The 20,736-nt window shown below is 35.2% G+C and overlaps 1 protein-coding gene across 1 annotated transcript in view; it reads right to left on the bottom strand.

Moving 5' to 3' along the window:
* The window catches only part of RIOK2 (RIO kinase 2), a 130,326-nt gene that overhangs the window by 63,067 nt on the left and 46,523 nt on the right, over window positions 1–20,736 (bottom strand). Inside the window, exon 4 of the mRNA XM_090405915.1 lies at window positions 8,541–8,595. Coding sequence (XP_090262041.1) covers window positions 8,541–8,595 — 55 coding nt within the window. The remainder of the gene's footprint in view (window positions 1–8,540; window positions 8,596–20,736) is intronic.

The raw sequence follows: 20,736 nt of genomic DNA, 5'->3' as shown, positions 1-20,736 counted from the left end.
AAACTGAACATCTGTGGGAGAGAGGGACTGAAGTGTTTTTTGAATATAATTGAATATTTTTTGAATGGACTCAATATAATCTAGTTGTATCTAAGAGAGGCCAATTGTGTAGGGCTTAAAAAAAATGACCGACTATCCTTCAACTATTGTAGTTTTTGATGAGAAAATTTTATGGAATATCATATTATGAGTAATATATGCACACATCCACAGTCTACATTCATTACCAAACAAAAGGGGAAAAATTACTTATAATGAATAAGTATAAACGGAGAAATTAGAGATTAATAGCATCACCAAACTGTTACAACTCCCCACACTTTCACCAAATCATTATTTTGTTTTTATTTTTTTTATTTTTTTGCAAATCTACTTTTGAACTATTTACTTCTGAGCATATGTATATATGTGTGTGTGTGTGTCTTTATGGTACATGCATCTGCTTAACAGCAAATGCATGTTTACAATACATATGTATGAGTAACAATCAGGTGTAGAACCCAGTTCTTGATAAATGGGTGAGAAGGGAGAGCAGGAAAATAAAGAATCAAAATTGTTATCAAGATAACAATTTTGATAAACATTCATTACCAATAGAAGCTTTACTAAGCATGTTATGACATCATAAAAAATTAATTTATTTTAGCAAACACAAAGCAACTTTTCCTTGTGCATTATTTATAATGCACAAAATTCAGTATATTGATTCAACAATATATCATGGAATGCAATGAATGGCACACGTGCACACACACACACACACACACACACACACATATAAAGGCAATGATCATATACCATTAGGTAATTTCATAATAGTATTCTTTGCTTAGTAATAATTTATTAGTACTTTTTTTTTGGATATGTACTGAATATAATCTAGTTGTATCTAAAAATGCAATTATAATGGTCCACTGTGCCAATAAAAAAAAAGTACATAATTTTTCCAAGCAATCTTGAACTGAGGATTATTTTAAACAAGCCATTGTCCAAGTACCATATCTACTTCAAAAGAATAATGTTAGAGTTAACAAATCTTTTCTTTAAAACATAGCATCATCACGCTGAATTTCTGACTGTGATCTTTCCACTGCTTTTGTGATTCACTGATTGGTGCTATGCTGTTAACAAATATGACAACTGTGTTCAACAGTTATGATATTTTTATGACATGGCCGGCCATTTTTGGCTTATGTTTTCTCTGGGTAATTTTCTTTTGCCTAACTTTACACAACAAATGATCTGACAGAAATCAAAATGAAGCAACTCAAATTTTTAATAGATTCTAAATACCAAATTTCACGAATTGCCATCCATCTAGCAGATTATTAATATTGATCTGAATTATTTTACCCAAAAAAGATATACCAAATGAAACCAGAATTGAATCATGTATGTGTATATCTTATATGTCAAATTTTATTAAACTCCATTCAGCCATGTGGAGTTGCTGCAATATATAATTTACACATTTTGTCCCCTTGTGCCCAACCTCCATAAATTATCTGCATGAAACACAAAATGGAATCATTTGAAGAATTTGTTGAATGACTCAACAAATTTTTCAAATGATTTAAAACACCAAACGTGAGTAAAATTCATCCAGCCAGAGTCCAAGAATAACTTCAATATAGATGAAGAAAATATTCCTATAAAAGTACATAAACATTTTTTGAAATGTCTGAATTAACAGGCTTTTGGTATCATAAAATTATTATTATCTAAGACTCCAGGGAGGCTATAAATCACCAAAATAGCTGTCATTATTTTCCCTGAAATTTATTCACACTAGATGCACTCACTACCTCTAAAGGCAAACTATTCCACTCACTCACTGAACTGTGAGAGAAAAACCTAGCTCGTACCCATTTCTTAACTGTGAACAAACTTAACTTCCATGGATGACCCCGTGTTCTCTCCCCATGTCCCATTTAATGAAAAATTTCATCAGACGATATCCTATAATACTCATTCAAAAGTTTATAGACCTCTATATCTTTCTCTTGTTAACCAGAGTCGTAATCCACATACTCTCAGTCTGTCTTAAAAATATAAATGACATAATCTAACTTTTCTTTGCACCCTTTCCACAGCTTCTTTATCTCCTTGGAATCCAGGAGACCAAATCTGCACACAATAATCCAGGTGTGGTCTTATCAAAGGCTTATAAAGAGGCAAAATGACCTCATCTTTACAGGTCAAGGTTCACTTCAACATCACAATTATCCTCTCAGTTGTATTTACAACTTTTGCTATATAACCCTGAACTTAAAATTCCTATCCACCAATAAGCCAAGATCCCTTGCCTCCTCAGTTTCTTGTAGCATAGCCCTGCTAATATAATATGCCGCTGGAAATCTAATTATGCCAAAGTACTTAACTTTACACTTACTAACATTAAATTGACAGCCATTTTCGTTTGCCAAAATTTCCAGTCTATTTAAATAATTTTGTAAGTGCTGAATATCAGTAGCATCGCTGATTGCCCTGCCTATCTTTGCATCATCGGCAAACAATTGCACATCTGATGTTAGACCTTGCATGATGTCATTAATGTATAGATTGAACAATAATGGCCTAAGGACTGAACCCTAAGGTACACCACTGGTCATTTTAAATCTGGCAGATTCACACCCACTGTATACCACTTTTTGATATTTGTCTGTCAACTATCCCCTATCCAAGTCAAGAGTTTATATTCCAATCCTATATTCTCCAGTTTATGCAAAAACCTTTCATGTGGTATCCTATCAAATGCCTCAGAAAAATCCAACATTATCATAGTGTATCCAACTTAGCTGTAACATTGTTATAAAATATGAGCAAATTGCTAAAACATGACCTTCCATTAGTAAACTCATGCTGCTCTCTGCATAGTATAGCTTGCTTCTCTACCCATTTCTGTATACGAGTTTTTACCAACTTCTCTAAAATCTTCGCTACCACACCAGAGATACTGATAAGTTGGTCCTTTCTTTTAGTTACACAGTGATCAGCATTCATTTTCGAAATTATGGATTTTACAGCTATGTTATAGCTAACTCTTTTTATTATCCCGACGTTTCGATCGTCATCTGGAGCATACAAATATACAAGACAAGCCGAGTTACATTACAAACCGTAAGCTAGAAAAACAATGAATTGATCACGTTATTCTACTAGCATGACCTCTAGTGAAAAAAAAAAAAAAAAAAATTACATCAAGCTCGATTTAATTTAAGATAACATGAATAAATATTTTTTTTTCTTATAGATAGTTTTCTTTCAGTAACAATGATGTCCTATTTTTAGTATTACAATTGTTATTTTTGATTTAGGATCCTGGATTTACTACAGTCCTGTTTATAGATGTTCTTAGAGAGGAAGGTTCCATGGGGTCGAATATATGCCTTCCATATGTATGGGATTTTTAGACGATCATTGTTCGGATTGGGGTGGTTGATAATGATCTCACAGGCTTCCTTAAATTTGTGTTCATACCATGTTTTGGTGTGATGTAGACAACTAGTGCTTTTCCAGTCAATTCTATGTAAGGTGACTGATAGGTTGGTAGTTAGACATCAGTTTTTGCACCATCCTTGTACAATGAAACTATCATACATTCCTGAGGCTGCCTCAAGTTATACAAACATGTGAAAGGCCTGGCCAATTTGGCTGAACATTTCTTTAGCAAACGGACTGATATTCCATCTGTCCCTATAGACAAATTCTTATCCAGGTTATGCAACAGCTCTTCAACCTTGTTTCATGAACCTCTAACTCTTCATCCAATGTAGCACTATGCACCATGTTACACACACACCTGGTTGATATATCTTAGCAAAGTGAGCACTTATTAATTGAACAATCTCATTAGATTCTGACACTAGAGTACCATCTGCATTCAATAAAGTTATTCTTTCACATTCATTTGCTTGTGGCATAATGACAGAATTCTTTTGGATTGTCTTTAGCTTGCATGGTCAGTTTCTTTTCATACTCCGATTTACCTTTCTGCACATACTGGCCTGAACTTTGTATATTTCATAGCTCCTCTCACTCTTATTCTCACGACATTCTTTCCCATCTTCCTGTGGATCTCTTACTTAATAAGGTTGCACATCCATTTCACTCCCAATCTATTTATTCTTCAAACACTAGGAATACATTCAGATACAGGTCTCATTTAAGCACTTTTTCGAAGATTCCCATGCATTTACATTTTTCCATTCATTAACTGATACCATGGGACCAAAGATAGTATTTCCTAAATTGATCATAATTTCCAGCTTTATAGTTCAGTATGTAACCTGTTCTAATCGAAGCATCAATATAATTAGATACTTTCCAAGAAAGCACAGCATGATCACTGTCACCAAATGGTGACAGTATTCATGCCATCATCATAGCCTTATTCTTGACAGTGACCCTTTCTGACACTATGAGCAAATCCAATACTCTTTGACATTAAGTTCCTTCTTTCACATGCTGCTTGAAAAAGTTGTCTCACAACAATTCAATAAATTACTCTTCTTTCTTATCATGAGACTTCTCTCCTATTCAATGAATGTTTGGAAAATTAAAGTCACCCATAATGATTGCTCGCTTGGTACCCATATGATGATGATGATAATAAGAGCAGGGAAATCACATGGTATATCTAGTAACAGTTTTCACTTTCATTCCTTCATGATCTGAATAATGAACAGCAAATAACATTAACATGCATGCTTCATACTCTATGAGTAAAAACAGTACTTCAGTGTCAAAACTTGAAGTAGTGAAAATAAACTAATTAACCAAACATTATCTCTATAATACATGTGAGCCAAATTTAATCATACTCCAGCTAAAAACACTGCAATCAAGTGTAGTTTTCTAATCATCATCAAATGCATGTAACAAAATTCCAGACCATGCAAGAAAATCTGATATTTTTCTGCTTTGCTTTTAGAGCAAGGAATTATTTTTTTTGGAGATTGCTATTACTGATATTTTGGTAAAAGTTCTTCCCAAGAGTATCTACAGTTGATTTCGTGTCAGTAGTTATGTATCTGTTGTGCGTGAATTTTGTCACCAACAACCCTGGTGCTGGTTGATTTGGTTACAAAAGATGCAAATTAAATCAGACTTTCTGGATCTGAAAGAAATTAAGTTTCTTGTAAATGAGATGTCTATAGGAAGATACCCCAAGCTTTGAACTTTCTTGATTGAAGTACATTTATATTTCCTCATGGTTTGGGAAAAAGATGGAAAATCAGCTAGATTCTTTGCAGCACCTTGTATTATATGCAGCATAATGCAATTCATTGTTTGACTACTAAAAAAAGAGATGAATGCTCCAGAATTAAATTATGCCAAGGATGAAACTGTGTTCCAGTCAGCTTGATCTACTTTTCATCAGGATATTCAAAACATCTTATCCAGCTGCTCAATATAAGAGTGGATTACAAAGAAAAACAACTGCTTCCATTGATGTTATTTTTCCACTTCTAACTTAAGCAACAAGAGGAGATGAACAGATCAAGTCAATAACAGCAAATGTTTAGGTAGGCATCTGAAAGAATTTGCTAATTTCTGTGTAAAAGGGAGATGTTATTGTAGTTAATTTAACTCAAAATTAGTTTTAATGGAAAGAAAACAGCATCAAAGAAATAATTAAAGAGAGGTTAAATAGTTCCAATATTTTACCCCTGTAAAAGAGACATCTTCTAAGATACAATATAAAAATTGTAATAACACAAAAACAATAATGATTATTAGAAACACGTAGGCAAGAGAAGTGATAATAATTTATTACTGCAGTTATTTTGGCCTGAAACTAACAAGAGGTCGCCCGTGCACAAGCAAATTCACAAGGTGAAGCATAATTGGTGGAATGCTATTCCATTTCACAGATATAAGCTACATGCTAAAGTACAACTATGCAACAGGTAGTAAAAAAAATAAAATAACAAATAAATAAAAATAAAAAAAAAATTAGGATTTCTGCTCAATATTTATCAGAATGAGAGCCTTCAAATTTTTCCTGTGGATAGACAGTCATTCTGATTTAAGTTTTATGTGGTGCAACAACATTTCTGCACTCTATGAACAACCATTAAAGTTAAAATGACACTGATATAACAGGCCTAAATCGGACCAGAGGATATTGTGAGCTGTGTTCATGCTGCACCAGTGCTGATTTTCCAGGCTTATATGCAGGGCAGCCATAATTAAAGAGGATGTGTTCACAGCCCTGTAGTGAAAAATGTACTGGATGAAATTCAACCAAACTTGGTGTAAGTACATTCTGGAACATCATCATGCATATCAAGGATTTAGGTCTAGCGTGGTCTGTTCCAGCCTTAGAAGTCATCGTTGAATCTTTTAAGAGGACGTCCTGGTTTTCTTTTTCCTAATGGCTTGTACTTTAAGGTACTCTATTTTCATTCTTTGAATGTGTTCCATCCATTTGTTTATATTTTTTAATTTTTTTCTATTACTGATTCTTGGTTTAATTCTTTTATAATTTCTTTGTTTCTTTTGTGATCAAATAGAGTATACCTTGCAGTTTTTCTCATAAACTTCATTTCTGCTGTTATTAATCTTTGTCTTTTTGTTTTATTGTCCAGATCTCACTTCCATACAATAAGACTGGTAGGGCTAATGTATTATATACTTTTAGTCTGGTTTATTTTTGAACTAGGTTTGGTTTAAATATAGAGTTAATTATACCTGTTATTTTTAAATATTTTGCAATTTTTACATTTATATCTTTTTCATATGTGATCATACATCCTAGGTATTAAATGAATTTACCTGTTCTAAGATCTTGTTATCTATTACTACCTTAGTTATTGATGGATCTTGTCTTTTCAAGGCCATAGTTTTTGATTTTTCTGTTGATATTATCATACTCTAATCTTTGGCTATATCATTTAGATCTAAAATAGCTTTCTGTAAGTTATTTTCAGAATTTGTAATTATTATTTGGTCATCGACAAAGAGGAGAGTGTTTAAGTTTACTGTAGGAGAAAGTTTAATTCCTTGATGTAAATTTTTATTCCATTTCATTAAAGTAGATATTAAAAAGAGTTGCTGAAAGGGGACATCCCTGTCGGACCCCTTGGTTTATCTCTCTCATATATGATAGCTCATGATTTAATCTTATTTGTATTTGATTATTTTCATATATACTTATGATAGCTTTTAGGATATTATTTGGTATTTGTCTTTCTTTTAATATGTTAAATAAAATGCTTCTTTTAACTTTGTCAAATGCTTTTCAGTCAATAAAAGCAATATGTGTTTCTAAAATTCTGGAACATAGGATTTTTTATTTAGAGAAGATTTTTACAGAAGATAAAAAAAAAATAGTACAAAATTTTGCCACCAGGAGCATTGGCATTATAAGTGCATGGTTTGGGATTAATTAAACAGTAATGACTAGAAGAGACACAACAAATCAATTTTTGTGTTTGTATAACTTACAGATGTGGTTCAATACATCCTCCTTTCAAACGTTCTAAGAACTGCATTTTGTGAATGACATTTTCTACAGCTTGAAAGTTATCCATAAGCAATGCTTTAAATATTGAATATTCTTACCATTCACTATGGAAGCTGACAAGGTAGTGAATTTCAGTATAACTAAAAAAAAAAAAAAAACCTTTCTTAATTTTCATATTGCCTTAGCTTCCCTTTTCTGCTGATGACATTCTCATCTGTACATCTGTCATATAAATTCCAAATCTGTCCAATTTTAGAATACTGTTCTCAAATTTAAGGTAGTGAACTAAAAACCTTCCTAGAAATTATTGAAATACTATCACACATTCTTATACAGAAGAGGACAATCCATTTAACAGATGAATGTTCCTTCTCTCAGACCCACTTAATCACATTCTTACAGATTTCATTCTGCCAAACTGACAATCATCATTCTTCCATTTCAGCATCCACACAGTTTTAGATTCAAACTAATTTCACACCCTACTTTTTCTTTCCATTTATTACTGTTGTCTACTAGCCTTCCTTGTGCTGTTTTCTGGGAGTTTCAACTGCCAGCTTTTGAGAAAGAACATATTAATAAGATCCTTCATTCTCCTTGGACATGGCACTTAGGGTACTATAGGTTTTAGAACTACTTATGTGTAGGCTTGATATAAAAACTCACACACACACATGTATATATATGTTAAAAGTATTAAATGACTAAAGACAGAGATTTCAGGTGCTAAAAAACATAAGAATCCCAGTAAGGAACTGGATCTAAACAGTATTAAAAAACTCAGCAAAAACACTGCAGAGGCTAAAGCCTAGATGAGTTTAAAAAGAAGAACAATCTCCAACTGTATTATACAGACCTAAAATGGAATTGACAGAATAATGAAGGGAAGTAGAATTTTATTTTATTTTTTCCCCCAGCCACAAAACATGCTAATTTCCACAAAATTCACTTTTCAAGAACAGTACAATTTTTAAGTTCTACTTTCATCTTACACTTTTAATTTATTGGTAAAAATCATTATACTGGACTATTTTGATTTCAGTATTCTGTTAACTTCGACAGCTCTCACCTGTGAATCTTTAAAATCATTTCTCGGCCTTCTTCATTGCAAACGATAAATACATCTGTAAGAAAAAAAAGATCATAAGGTTCTCTGATTCAAACATGAGTTTAATTCTAAGAACACCACAACTTCTTTAAGGGACACAATGCAAATATTTTCACATTTGGATTTGAGCTTAGTAGGTGCATTTTGGACCACCCTGTATGTTCATTACTCTGGTGAGCCTGTGTAGCTTAGTGGAGGCAAGTCGCCAACTAGAGGAACATTTTTAAGCCTTTTTTCGACCGGTTCCTGAGTTAGTCAATTGGGTTTTTTCTTCGGAAATGGATTTTTTGTCCCGTAAACTCAAGAAAATAGACTGTCAAATCCACACTATTTTCAGCCATTAAAATATTGTGTTAGTGTTAGGGACCACGAGATGGCAGCACTTGTTAGCTGTCTCTTCACTGCATGATGATTAGCTTAGTGACAGCATTGGACCAGCTATCTCTGATTGGCTACCGGTGGGGAATGAACTGCCCACTTAGTCTCCAAATGTTAGATAGGACTAAAATGGCTTTGCCTACTCCCTATACAGGAATAAAAGGTGTTAACTAATTTTAATTATATAAGGGATATGGCATGATATCCCTTATATAATTAACAAACAATTCATGGTTAACACTCAAGGCTTGCATAAGCTGGAGAATACTGATGACAGACTGAAGATCATAGCACGTTGGCACTCCTCCACAAGCTTAATTACTGGTTAGGTGACAACCATATTGATCATTTCATATCACATGAGCTATCACCAGAAGTTTTTTTTTTCCCCTATGTGTTATTGTCTGGTTCCGTATGCATTATTCTCATTTGTTAAGATAATATAATGAATGTATACAACCCCAACAATCCTAATAGAGCCTCCGTAGCTCATTCAGTATAGACAAAGCCCTTGGTCAGAAAGACATTGGTCTGATTCCTGTCCATGAAGTGAGGAGTCTTTATCTGCTCTCTTTTAACATGAGTTAGCCAATTTTATATGGAGGTAGAGGGTTTTTTCACCTGGAAACTCTGGATTTTGGTCCATCATCAGAACAAGCGAAGCAGCCCATGAGTACTAAAACATACCAAGTCCCTCATTAGGAGGGCTCAACCAATCCTAAGCAATGGTGCAGGAAATAGAGGGAACCCCATATGACAACATCTGGTGTTCAGTGGAATCTAACAAGATCAAATACATGGCAGGATGTTGTTACAGACTGTTGAAAAATGATGAAAAAATGCATCACGAAATAGAGACGATGAACTCAAAAATAGTAATCATAATGGGGGACTTGAATTATCCAAACATTGATTGGGTAGCAGTAAAATCTCATGAGAAGAATGAAACTGAATTTATTCAGCTGTTGTGAGACAACTTTCTCAAGCAAAATGTGACAGAGGGTGTTTCAGTTCAAGATGTAACTATTCTGCCTCTGATTGGTGACAGTGATCATGAGGTACTCATTTAGGAAGTGGTTAAGTTTATGAATGTTCCATTCAGGAAAGGTTATGCTGAACTACAAAGCAGGAAATTATGACCAACTGAGTTCAGTGCAATGGTATCGACAGTGCATGGGAAGCATTTAAAAAATACTTAAATGATGCAATATCAGAATGTGTCCCAAGAGTTCAAAGAATAAATAGGGTAGGGGAGTCAAATGGATGTGTGAGCTTATCAAGCAAGAGATTCATAAGAAAAGGATGATGTGGAAGGAATATCGTATGTCTGTCTGTTATGAAAATAATATTATAAGCAGCAGGCCAGAAGAGTCACATCTGTTGTATGGAAAGCAAAGTCTGAGTATGGAAAGAAACTGGCTCTGCAAGCTAACCCCAAAGAATTCCATCAATATGCTGCAAGTAAAAGAAAGAATGAATATGAAAGAATAACTCCGTTGAATACAGTCACAATCAACCTCATTTCTGGCAGTCATTCTCTGCAATGGATTGACTCGATTCTCTTTTAATATGATGTTTTGTGAAATAAACTGAAATATAAATTATGAAAGAACACACATTATTTTTCATTTTTGTCCATACACTGTTAAAATATTCCCATCTGAATATTTCAAATTAATATGCAAAAATATGAATTCATGCAATTATTAAGCTTTTGCAAATGCCTTTCTTCTGTGATTGAACTTATAAGTAACATAGCATCCTATTTAAATTTAATGCAGTACAAATGGTAATATGAAAATCTTAATTATACTTATTGTATATGTTGTTTGATCATGAAGAAATTTTTGCCTTTCTAAGTGTTTACATGCATTTATATTAGCTATAACATGCATTCCTGAAGCCTCATAACTTATGAGGCTTCAGGGATGTCTTTCACCTAAACCATCAAACAGAACAGTTTTTTTTTTTTTTTTTTTTTACACACACCCTACCAGATACTTAAGGATTACTTCAGACCACTCTTCACGACAACATGCTCCGATTTGCATAAACTCCTATTCCAAAATGAACTAGATAACATTTCACAAGTTTTACTGCAAAATGATACCATCCTATAAAAATACTCCACTCCACTCCACACTCACAAAACTTATAGATTAAGATAGAATTATAGGCTAGCTTTTAACAAGCTTCTCATATAAACAGTTTAAAACACAACAACCATTAGTTTCTTTTCTGATCTTCAAAGGATAAAATCCATCCATTACCAGGATAACATAGAATCCTTACAAATGTAAACTCACTATTATGGGCAATGTGAATGGGTAACTAGAAGCTAAAAGAAGAGAACATCAAAATTAAATATTTATGAACTGGTAGTGAAAAAATAATATTTTGCATTCAAGAAACGTTGTAAACCTGTAGTACATTAGTACCATGTACAGAACAATGATTTTTTTTTTAGCATTTTTTAAAATTTTTATTTAGTTCTTTTGTATTTTCATTTATTTATCTTTTGTATAGTCTGTTAACCCTACTCAAGAAATCCAAACATGAAAATTTTTTCAAGCCCCTTCAAACCTCCAACAGAGCGGGATGGTGTCTCACACAAGGCGATGAAATTCATCTACTACCAAAAGAATCACAAACATTCATGGCCACAGCTTGTTGATTGGAGAGTAGGTACATTAACCACCTGGCCAACAAATACTTGACACTCTTCGTGCAATGAGAATACACCAGTTCATGTTGCAAAAATAAACAAATTCAAAAGTGGGAGACTATTCATGTGAAGTGGGCCATCTTGATGGTTAAGTGCATGTGGAATTAGATGCTAAAAAGGGTTGTTTGGTGAAAGGGTGAATGTAATCAGGAAAGCTAGAAGCGTCAGGGTAGTCACACTGATATGTGCATTTATATGAGGTCTAAATTGTGACTGTGATGTGAGTGAGAGAGAGAGCTTGATTGGGAAAATCCAGGAATGGGAGGGCGCTTTTCCAGACAAGAAAAATGACTTGGGAATATGGTTGAGGAATCAACTCTTGCTACTTATTTGAACTGGTCAGATTTTAAGACTTGAATACTTTTAAGGCTGGTGGATTACTATATGCATGTTTATTAATGCACAGGTAATCAGGAATAAAGGTAACGAATTCCTATTATTAATAAGCACAAAAGGAGACAAGGTTATAGCATTAATGAGATGTAGTTGACAGACAATGATATCCTTACAGGAAATAAACATGACAGATACAGTGCATTCAGAAAGGGCAGACAGACAAAAAAAAAAAAAGCAGGAGAGTAAAAATAAAGAGTTGAACAACGCAAAATTTTGTATTTCTGCAGTGGTTAGTAGTATTGCTTGCAAAAAAAAAAAAAAAAAGTATTACATCATCGAACTACGAGGTCTGAAAAGTGACAACAGATTTAAAGCTGTGAGATAGAGGTCAACAGGACAAAATAAATTGCAGGATGCTGCTACAGACTTGGTTCATCTGAAGAGGACAATGAACTGCATATACAGATACAAGGAGGAATACCATTATGGGCAATTTCAACTACTATGGGAGTATAGATGAAGTTAGGAGAAAGCAATATAAGAGGAAGAGAAATAACTACCTTAAGCAGCATGTGAGGGAGGGGGAGAACTTAAGGTGCAAGAATAATGGATCATTTAATTGCACCAGACAATCTCTTAAATGAGGCAATTATTAGCCTCCAACTAATGACAGCTTTGATAAAGAAAGGGAACATGTGGAACTACAAGATAAATGATTATGATATACTGAGAAGACAACTTGAACCAGTGCTGTGGCTTGAGAAACAAAGTAAAGGAATCAGCAGCGCATGGGAAGAGTATCTGAAATCAGATCGCAGTTATATCTGCATGAATTCTCAGGGATGGGGAGAATAAATCACATGGAAATTAAATGGATGAATAACACTTTAAAGCAAGAATTAAAAAAAGAAAATGTTGTAGATCCAAAAAAGCAGGAAGTGATAGCCATAGTGAGGAAGGAGAAAGACTATGAAAGTCATCTCAACAAGCCAAGAAAAATGTAAAAGAATTTTTTTTTTTTGGGGGAGGTATGTGGCATGTAAAAGGAAGAATTCCCATTAAAAAGTAACCTTACTGAATATGGATGGGAGAAAGGTATTGAATCTATTGAAGGAACTTGAAATTATGTGGGTTTGATGATATTCATACCCAGGTGATGAAAGAATATGAAAGAGAATTTGCCAAAACTCCTGATCTGGGTGTTCTTGAGTCTTAGCACGAGTAAGATTCCTGATGAGTGGAAGGAGAACAACCAATTATAGCCCAAGCAGTAAATCTCGGAGTGATCAGTAAGGTACTAGGTAGGCTGATAATTTGCAATAATTTTGCAAAGGTTTGCAAATTTAATGGGCAGGTGCAACATATAAAAAAAATCTTGACATTCTATATTAGAGTGAGAACAGATCTGGATAGAGGAGATGTATTAAGATACTTCTGAATTTTGTCAAGCCATTTCGTATTATAGAAACCGAAATGGATGAGTATGCAAAAGAGAGTTGTGAGATAGATGAGAGAATGGTTGACTAACAGGTATCAGAATGTGATGTATAGATATGCTGAGTCTAAAAGAAGGAGAGTGACCACTGGGACTCAAGGTTCTGTTCTTGAGTCAGTATAGAACCTTGGGTTCTGTACTAAGGGGGGTTCTGTAGTCGAGTAAAAAATCTTAAGCATTAGCTCTAGACAATGTCCACTATAATAATACTAGATATGGTTTAGAGGGTAATAATGCTGAGGTATTTGCTGATAATGCAAAGTAAAATACAGAATCATCTCTGCAGGCTGATTTAAACAGATTGGTTCTATGAGTAAAAAATGAAATGTCAATTCAATGTTGCCAAGGTTTTAGAATAAGAACATTGTAGGCAGGTGTTATATTAAATATGAGTTTGCTGTAAGCGGTCAAGAAAACCAGACGGGGAAGGGGGGGGAATTGCAGATAGAGAGTCGAAGTTTAAGGGCCACAGTGCTAAGTCATCATGTTAACAATACTTATAACACAAAGGAATCTCTTACTTTAGTGGGCTATTGTGCCTCAGATATGGTCACTCATGTTGTGGAGACAAACAAGACAGTTAAAATGATGCAGCAGATTACCAAGATAATATGACTATTGAATTATGCATATGAGAAGACTGAATAAATGTGGTTTTCAGAGTTTATTTCACAGAAATACAGATGAAAGGAGATATAACAGGCTTATAAGTTAGTAAGAGGATCATAAAATATAGCGAGATTTGGCAATTTACATCAGGTGGAATGAGGTCATCCCAGGGAGCTCAGTAAATGAGTATGAAGAATGAGGTTATGGTGTATGAAATACAGTTGTTTGATGTTGTGAGTGCATCTTCAAACACATTCAAGGGGGGGGGAGAGGGTGAAGATAGGTATATAAGTAATGAGTAACAAAGAAGGGGTCCATTCCTCAATGAGTCCTTAAGACTCTTCAGAGGACAATGTATAACAATTTTTCAGTCTCAACATAAATCCTACTTCCTTGGCAAGGAGAACTTATAATCAAACTGAAGGCATGGATATGTGGAGCCGTCTTTTTTCCTGCTCTAAATATTTTTTATGGAAAAATTTTGAAGTGATATCCCAAATAATACCTAGGGATCTGTTTTTACAACAGAAAAAGAAAACTATCAGCCTTTCCTTGACATGTTAGTGATTTATCAACGAAATGGATTCTTATCTTTTTTGAGTCTACAGAAAACTTATCCATTCTAGTACAACCACTAACAATTTCAGCATCACCCTTTCCTAACAATATCATTTTGCTAATATGATCAGAAGTATCTCATTTTCTCTTCACTGAACTTAATCACACCTGTGATAACCAGACTGCCACCTAATAAGCATATGTTACCTACATGGAGGAAATACCAACTAGACTTCTAGGTGGAGGATGATTTTCATTGCCAACAAAACATCACCACCCTGAATACTGAAGATGTGAAGTAGCTATTGTCATGCTTTATCTCCAGAGCAAGTTCTGTAGTTTCTGGTGTACAACCTTTCTTCTCACATAATGCAGTGATGGTCTTGCTGAATGTGCTCTCCACATCATAATTAACTAATTAGGGAGCCAACACTTCTCCCATTTGAGGGTAAAACAATTTATGCATGCTGGTGTCAGTACACAAAGTGTAGGTGAGGGAAGAGGAGGCCCAAACCTGTTGGAAACACTTTAGGAGGCACCCTGATTAGCTGGCAAATAAACCTGCTGCTGTTTCTCTGCCAGAGTGTATTTGGAAGTCTTAGTATAGCAGTTTGCAGAGGACACTGTCAAGGCCATGCCTGAATCAGTCTGGGCATTATATATTTTTTCACTAATCCATCACCATGAAAGTTAGCACGATAAAATGGAATCACTATGGTTAAAATAAAATTGCCTATAAAAACTAGAAAAAATTAAAAAAAAAATCATAAATGCAACCCCTCCCTACAAAAAAACTTCCATCTGTACTTTACCAGCATCTGGGATCTCAAGATTAATATCAATAATATGCACCACCACTTACAGAGAGCCAAATGGATCCATTATTCATCATCTGGAATCCTCTACAACTGAGCCCATCTCAGCATGCTACCTTCTGTAATAAGAGAAGAACATGTTCTTTTGTCAGGAATGATATAATCAGATCTAGAATCCTCTGGAAAAAAATTATCCAAAACATGATATAATCTTCCTTGGAGATTAAGAATCAAACTTTCAATCCATTGCCCTCACTTAACATTCTTGAAATTATGTAGAATCCTCAATAACCAGTTTCTTCACTATCTCAAGACCATCAGTTAATGATCACCAATACAGATACTGCCATTATTGTTCCAAATCAGACCTTCTCATTAACCTTTGGACACAGACAATAGAAAGATCTCGAGAAACTCATGTGGTCATGCTTGATATTTCAAATACAACTAATTGTATCTAGCATCAATGTCTTCTTACCACCCGATCATCTCCTACTATCTGGAGGAGAGATCCCACTTTATCCCTCTTACATATAATATTATAATTTCAGTCAAGATCCTTTTTCTCTCTTTTGGGCCAACTCAACCATCTAGCTTATTCTGGAATAAACAAGTTACATCCATAGTCTCCTTGGTCTCCAAAAAAAATTGGTATTCCTTCTTTTTAAAAACACTTCTCTTCTGCTCATCTCCTAACACTTTTTAAATTCCATTTCTAAGTGACCTTAAAATCTGTTCACACATGTGGGTAGTGCACCCAAAACTTCCCTAAGAATTCCTAACTCTATACAGAAAGGACAATCCACCTAACAGGTAATCTCTCTCTCACAGACTCAGTTTGCTTGTCATTTGCAGTTATAAGTGACTGAGATAAATGAGATACAAGTGATGCTGAATTATGCTTTATACATACATATATATATATGTAGAAAGTTTTTTACCTTGGGTATAATATATGTTAAAGATACCAAGCTATTTTAAACCTGGTTTATACTCCATTTCCCAATAAGCAAACAGACAAATAAGTCAAGTTTGTGCTTGCATGTAATGCAAGTCTAAGTGACCCGTAAAGTAGCACAAGTCTAGGCAACTTGTGGTAAAAGTGGAATAAGCTCTGATCACTATTCTTAATATTTACCCTTAATGCAAAGCCCACCTCCTTGAGGAGATGTATGATGCTATGCATTAAAGGCAAGGAGCCAGGCTTAGAAATACCAAGGTAATACAGAGCTTATAAGTATTTTACCAAAACAAGTTACCAAAAGGTGCTTTGACCTAATTAAATAAAAATCTCAGAATGAGAGATAGATGTAGAAAGTTTTTTACCTTGGGTATAATATATGTTAAAGATACCAAACTATTTTAAACCTGGTTTTTATACCATTTCCCAAATAAGCAAACAGACAAATAAGTCAAGTTTGCGCCTGCAAGTCTAAGTGACCCATAAAGTAGTACAAGTCTAGGCAACTCGTGGTAAAAGTGGAATAAGCTCTGATCACTATTCTTAATATTTACGCTTAATGCAAAACTCATCTCTTTGAGGAGATGTATGATGCTATGCATTAAAGGCAAGTTGCCTAGACTTGTACTACTGTACTACACACACACACACACACACACACACACACACACACACACACACACACACACACACACACACAGGTACTTTCCCAGGCACTGCTCTACCAAATTAGCTGCTACATTTCTCTATCTATCTCTCATCCTGAGATTTTTATTTAATAAGATCAAAGCACCTTTTGGTAACTTGTTTTGGTAAAATACTTATAAGCTCTATATTACTTAATCTTGGTATTTCTAAGCCTGGATCCCACTGATGAGACCTCAATAAAGGTCGAAACCGGTCTGGATGGTGGCCCCTTGCCTTTAATGCATAGCATCATACATCTCCTCAAGAAGAGGAGATGTATGATGCTATATATTAAGAATAGTGATCACAGCTTATTCCACTTTTACCATGAGTTGCCTAGACTTGTACTGCTTTATGGGTCACTTGCATTACTTGCAGACACAAACTTGACTTATTTTTCTGTTTACTTACTTGAGAAATAGAGTAAAATCCAGGTTTAAAATAGTTTGGTATCTTTAACACACGCATGCACGCACACACACACATATATAAATAAAGGTACTTTCCCAGGCACTGCTCTACCAAATTAGCTGCTACATTTCTCTGCTTTCAAGGAGTCACTTATCACTATCTGTACACAGTTCAACTCCAAACATATCAAACCAACTTATCTTTTTCCTTCATTCCGTTTTACTGTTTTACAGCTTTTCAAGAAACTTAAGATGTCTTGTTTTTCCTTAACCACTTTCACACCCACCTAGTATACTATACTATACTGTACTACTACCTACTCAATACTATACTGTTATGGGTTTTGTCTCCTCTCCTGTGTGGAGTTAATTAAAAAAAAAAAACTTGCCCAAAGGACATAATTTTCACCAAGTCTCACAGAATTAAACTGAATGTGCTCTCTCCAGAATTCATATTGCAATAAGGGTGTAGCTATCCATACACACATAGCGCACTAATGTGGGTCTAATAAAAAATCATGGCGCCTTAAATTAACTGTGATGTTCATTCAAAGGTACTCTGTTACAATGCTCATCTTAATGCTTCCAGAATCCTTTGCTTCTCAGAAAGCATACTTGCTAGTGAGACTGGAAGAATGGCTAATATCAGATTATATGAATATAAGAAATACCTCAGGATTGTGTTGCCAACTGCCTGTGGTAAGTTGGCAACACAAGTGCATCTGGAAGGGGAACTGGTTTTTTTTTTTTGGGGGGGGGGGGGGTATTGGGAGAGTGGAGAGAGTTATCAGGAATTCAAGTAGCTAACTGTGTACAATTTGTGTTATGTCATAGTTTATGGCAAAACCTTCCACATCATATCCGGTTTGGTACTGATGTATTGGAAAAGGAAGTCAGTCACTGTTACAGATGTTAAGGTCACCTAGGAAGATAACCTCACTTATTTGGATAGCTGAAGGTGAGCTTTCTGGATAGATAAATTAGTAGAATGTTGCTGAATGGGACAAGGAAACGTTGAGCCCAGAAAATATCAAAAGCGGCGATTGTAAATTAAGCATTATCTAGCAGGCAGTGTTAGATCTCATGATGTCCTTTTTTGTGAAACAAATCCAAAATGTGTAATTTGATACTGATGGTGGACTTTGGTTGATATAACTCAATTATGGTCTCTATCAATAAGACAGGTCTGTTAAGTGATATGTTGGTATTTATGCCACATATCTTGGCAAAGTGGATGTGAAAGTGAATTTTTTTTTTTTGTAGGGGTTCTGGCATGTTTTGTATAATGTGTTATGGTTGGCATTTTTGTTGAAGTAGGTTTCTGAGGGAGATTTGTATCAGTCAAATTGTTTGTTGTATTCTTTTCATTTGATTAAAGTTAAGCGAAAGGATAGAATAAGGACATACAGTGCGAGGTGATAATCTTGGAAAATGACACCCATAGAGAGAATGAACAGTCTCCTTGCCATAATACACCTTGAACAGTGTCTCCCGCTGGAGGAGGAGGGGAAGAATTCATAATAATAATACTCAGGCTATGCAGCAGCAAGGCAACAGACATGAAACAACCCCGGCAAATCCAAATGTGCTTTCATAAAGCCAATAGTAGAAAATACAAATACTCATCTATCCAATGGAAGCCAAACTTTCTGGTCCCTTGCAGAAGGCCAATGGATGCAAATTGTAAATTGTGCTCATCTGTGCTTTCACCTTTCTTGTTCGGGTGGTAAATATGGATTAAGTTGATTTCCTGGGATCACTCTTTTTCTCCAATACAGATTACCAATGCAAATCACCTCCTATCCCACTAGATATTGGGTTCTATAAGCCTCTTGCGGTTTTTCAGCAAAAAAAATATCAGAAGAATACTAAACAACTTAGACACTAATAAGTCTTCTGGTCTTGATGGCAACTCTTCAACTGTATTCAAACATTGTGCTCCAGATGAATTACCTGTTCTTTATCATCTCTATAATGTCGGCCTGGTTGGCCGAGAGGTTAGCATATCTGCTCTCCAGCCAAAAGGCTGTGGGTTCGAATCCTGCCATGGGCATGGATGTTTGTGATTGTCTGTGAAAATACTAGTGGTGGTGGTCGGCAGTAGATGGTGTTGGTGTAAATGATGATGCGGTTGGTGGAGACAGAGAATTGTAGAGTAGGTGCCCTCCCTCGATGAGTCTTCAGACTCCCTGGAGGTGTTGCATAATAATAACAATCTTCTATAGTCAACTGGCACTTATCCCAACACATGGAAGTAAGAATTCACAAAACCTATCCTCCCTCCCACCCTGATAAAAAAAAGTCTGCTATCAAACTATTGGTTACCATTATCTCAATCCTCTCCAAAATCATAAAGTTATCAGAGGTCAACTTCTCCACTACCTAAACGCCCACCGGTATCCCACCAATCTAGATTGATGGCTGACTTCAGACTATCATTCACCACTGATTACATGTCACAGAAAGGCTCAAAGAACATTTGTGTCATGATTTGACATTATTTGCTGTCACAATTGACATTATCAAATGCCCTGGAAATGTCAATCATGACAGCACATTGTTTCCAAGTGTGGCACTGAGGCCTATTAAGTATACTGCTTCCTTCAGTCTATTTGCCATCCTCTAGGTAGTTTTCACTATTCACTCACTTGTGTCATGGTACTCTCTCTTCAACTAATGTAAACACCTCAAAGCTCTATTCTATTTTCTTTCTCTCAATCACTACTAATCTTATCCATATGCTTTGCTGGTGATAGTACGTTCCATTCATCCTATTAATTTAAAAAACCAAGAAGTACTCATACATCCCAAGCTTCAAAATCATCTAGAACCAATGTAAATACCATTCTTCAATAGAGTGAGGATAACTTCTTCACTTGCTCTGCTTGGACTGAGCAAGTGGAGAGGTAGTGCTGGCTGCTAATTCTATACAAATCCCAAATCCGCCTACCCTTATAATATTTCAGATGTTTGGAGTGGTGCACTTAAAACCTCACTAAAAGTTCTCAAAATTGTCGAGAAGAGAGCAATTCAGCTCACAGATAATCCCTCACTGACTCTTCATCCTCTATCTCACAGATGCACTGTTTCAGCTCCGTGCAATTAGCCTAGTGGCTACGAGCTTCGCAACCATATGCCCGGGGGGGGGGGGGGGGAGTGTCCTAGGTTTGATTCCCATTGACG

Source organism: Typopeltis vanoorti, chromosome 16, assembly GCF_054136105.1.
Source record: "Typopeltis vanoorti isolate ZY-2024b chromosome 16, IOZ_Tvanoo_1.0, whole genome shotgun sequence".
Lineage (NCBI taxonomy): Eukaryota > Metazoa > Arthropoda > Arachnida > Uropygi > Thelyphonidae > Typopeltis > Typopeltis vanoorti.
The sequence above is the reverse complement of the archived record's forward strand: the minus strand, read 5'-3'. Positions and strand labels throughout refer to the sequence as shown.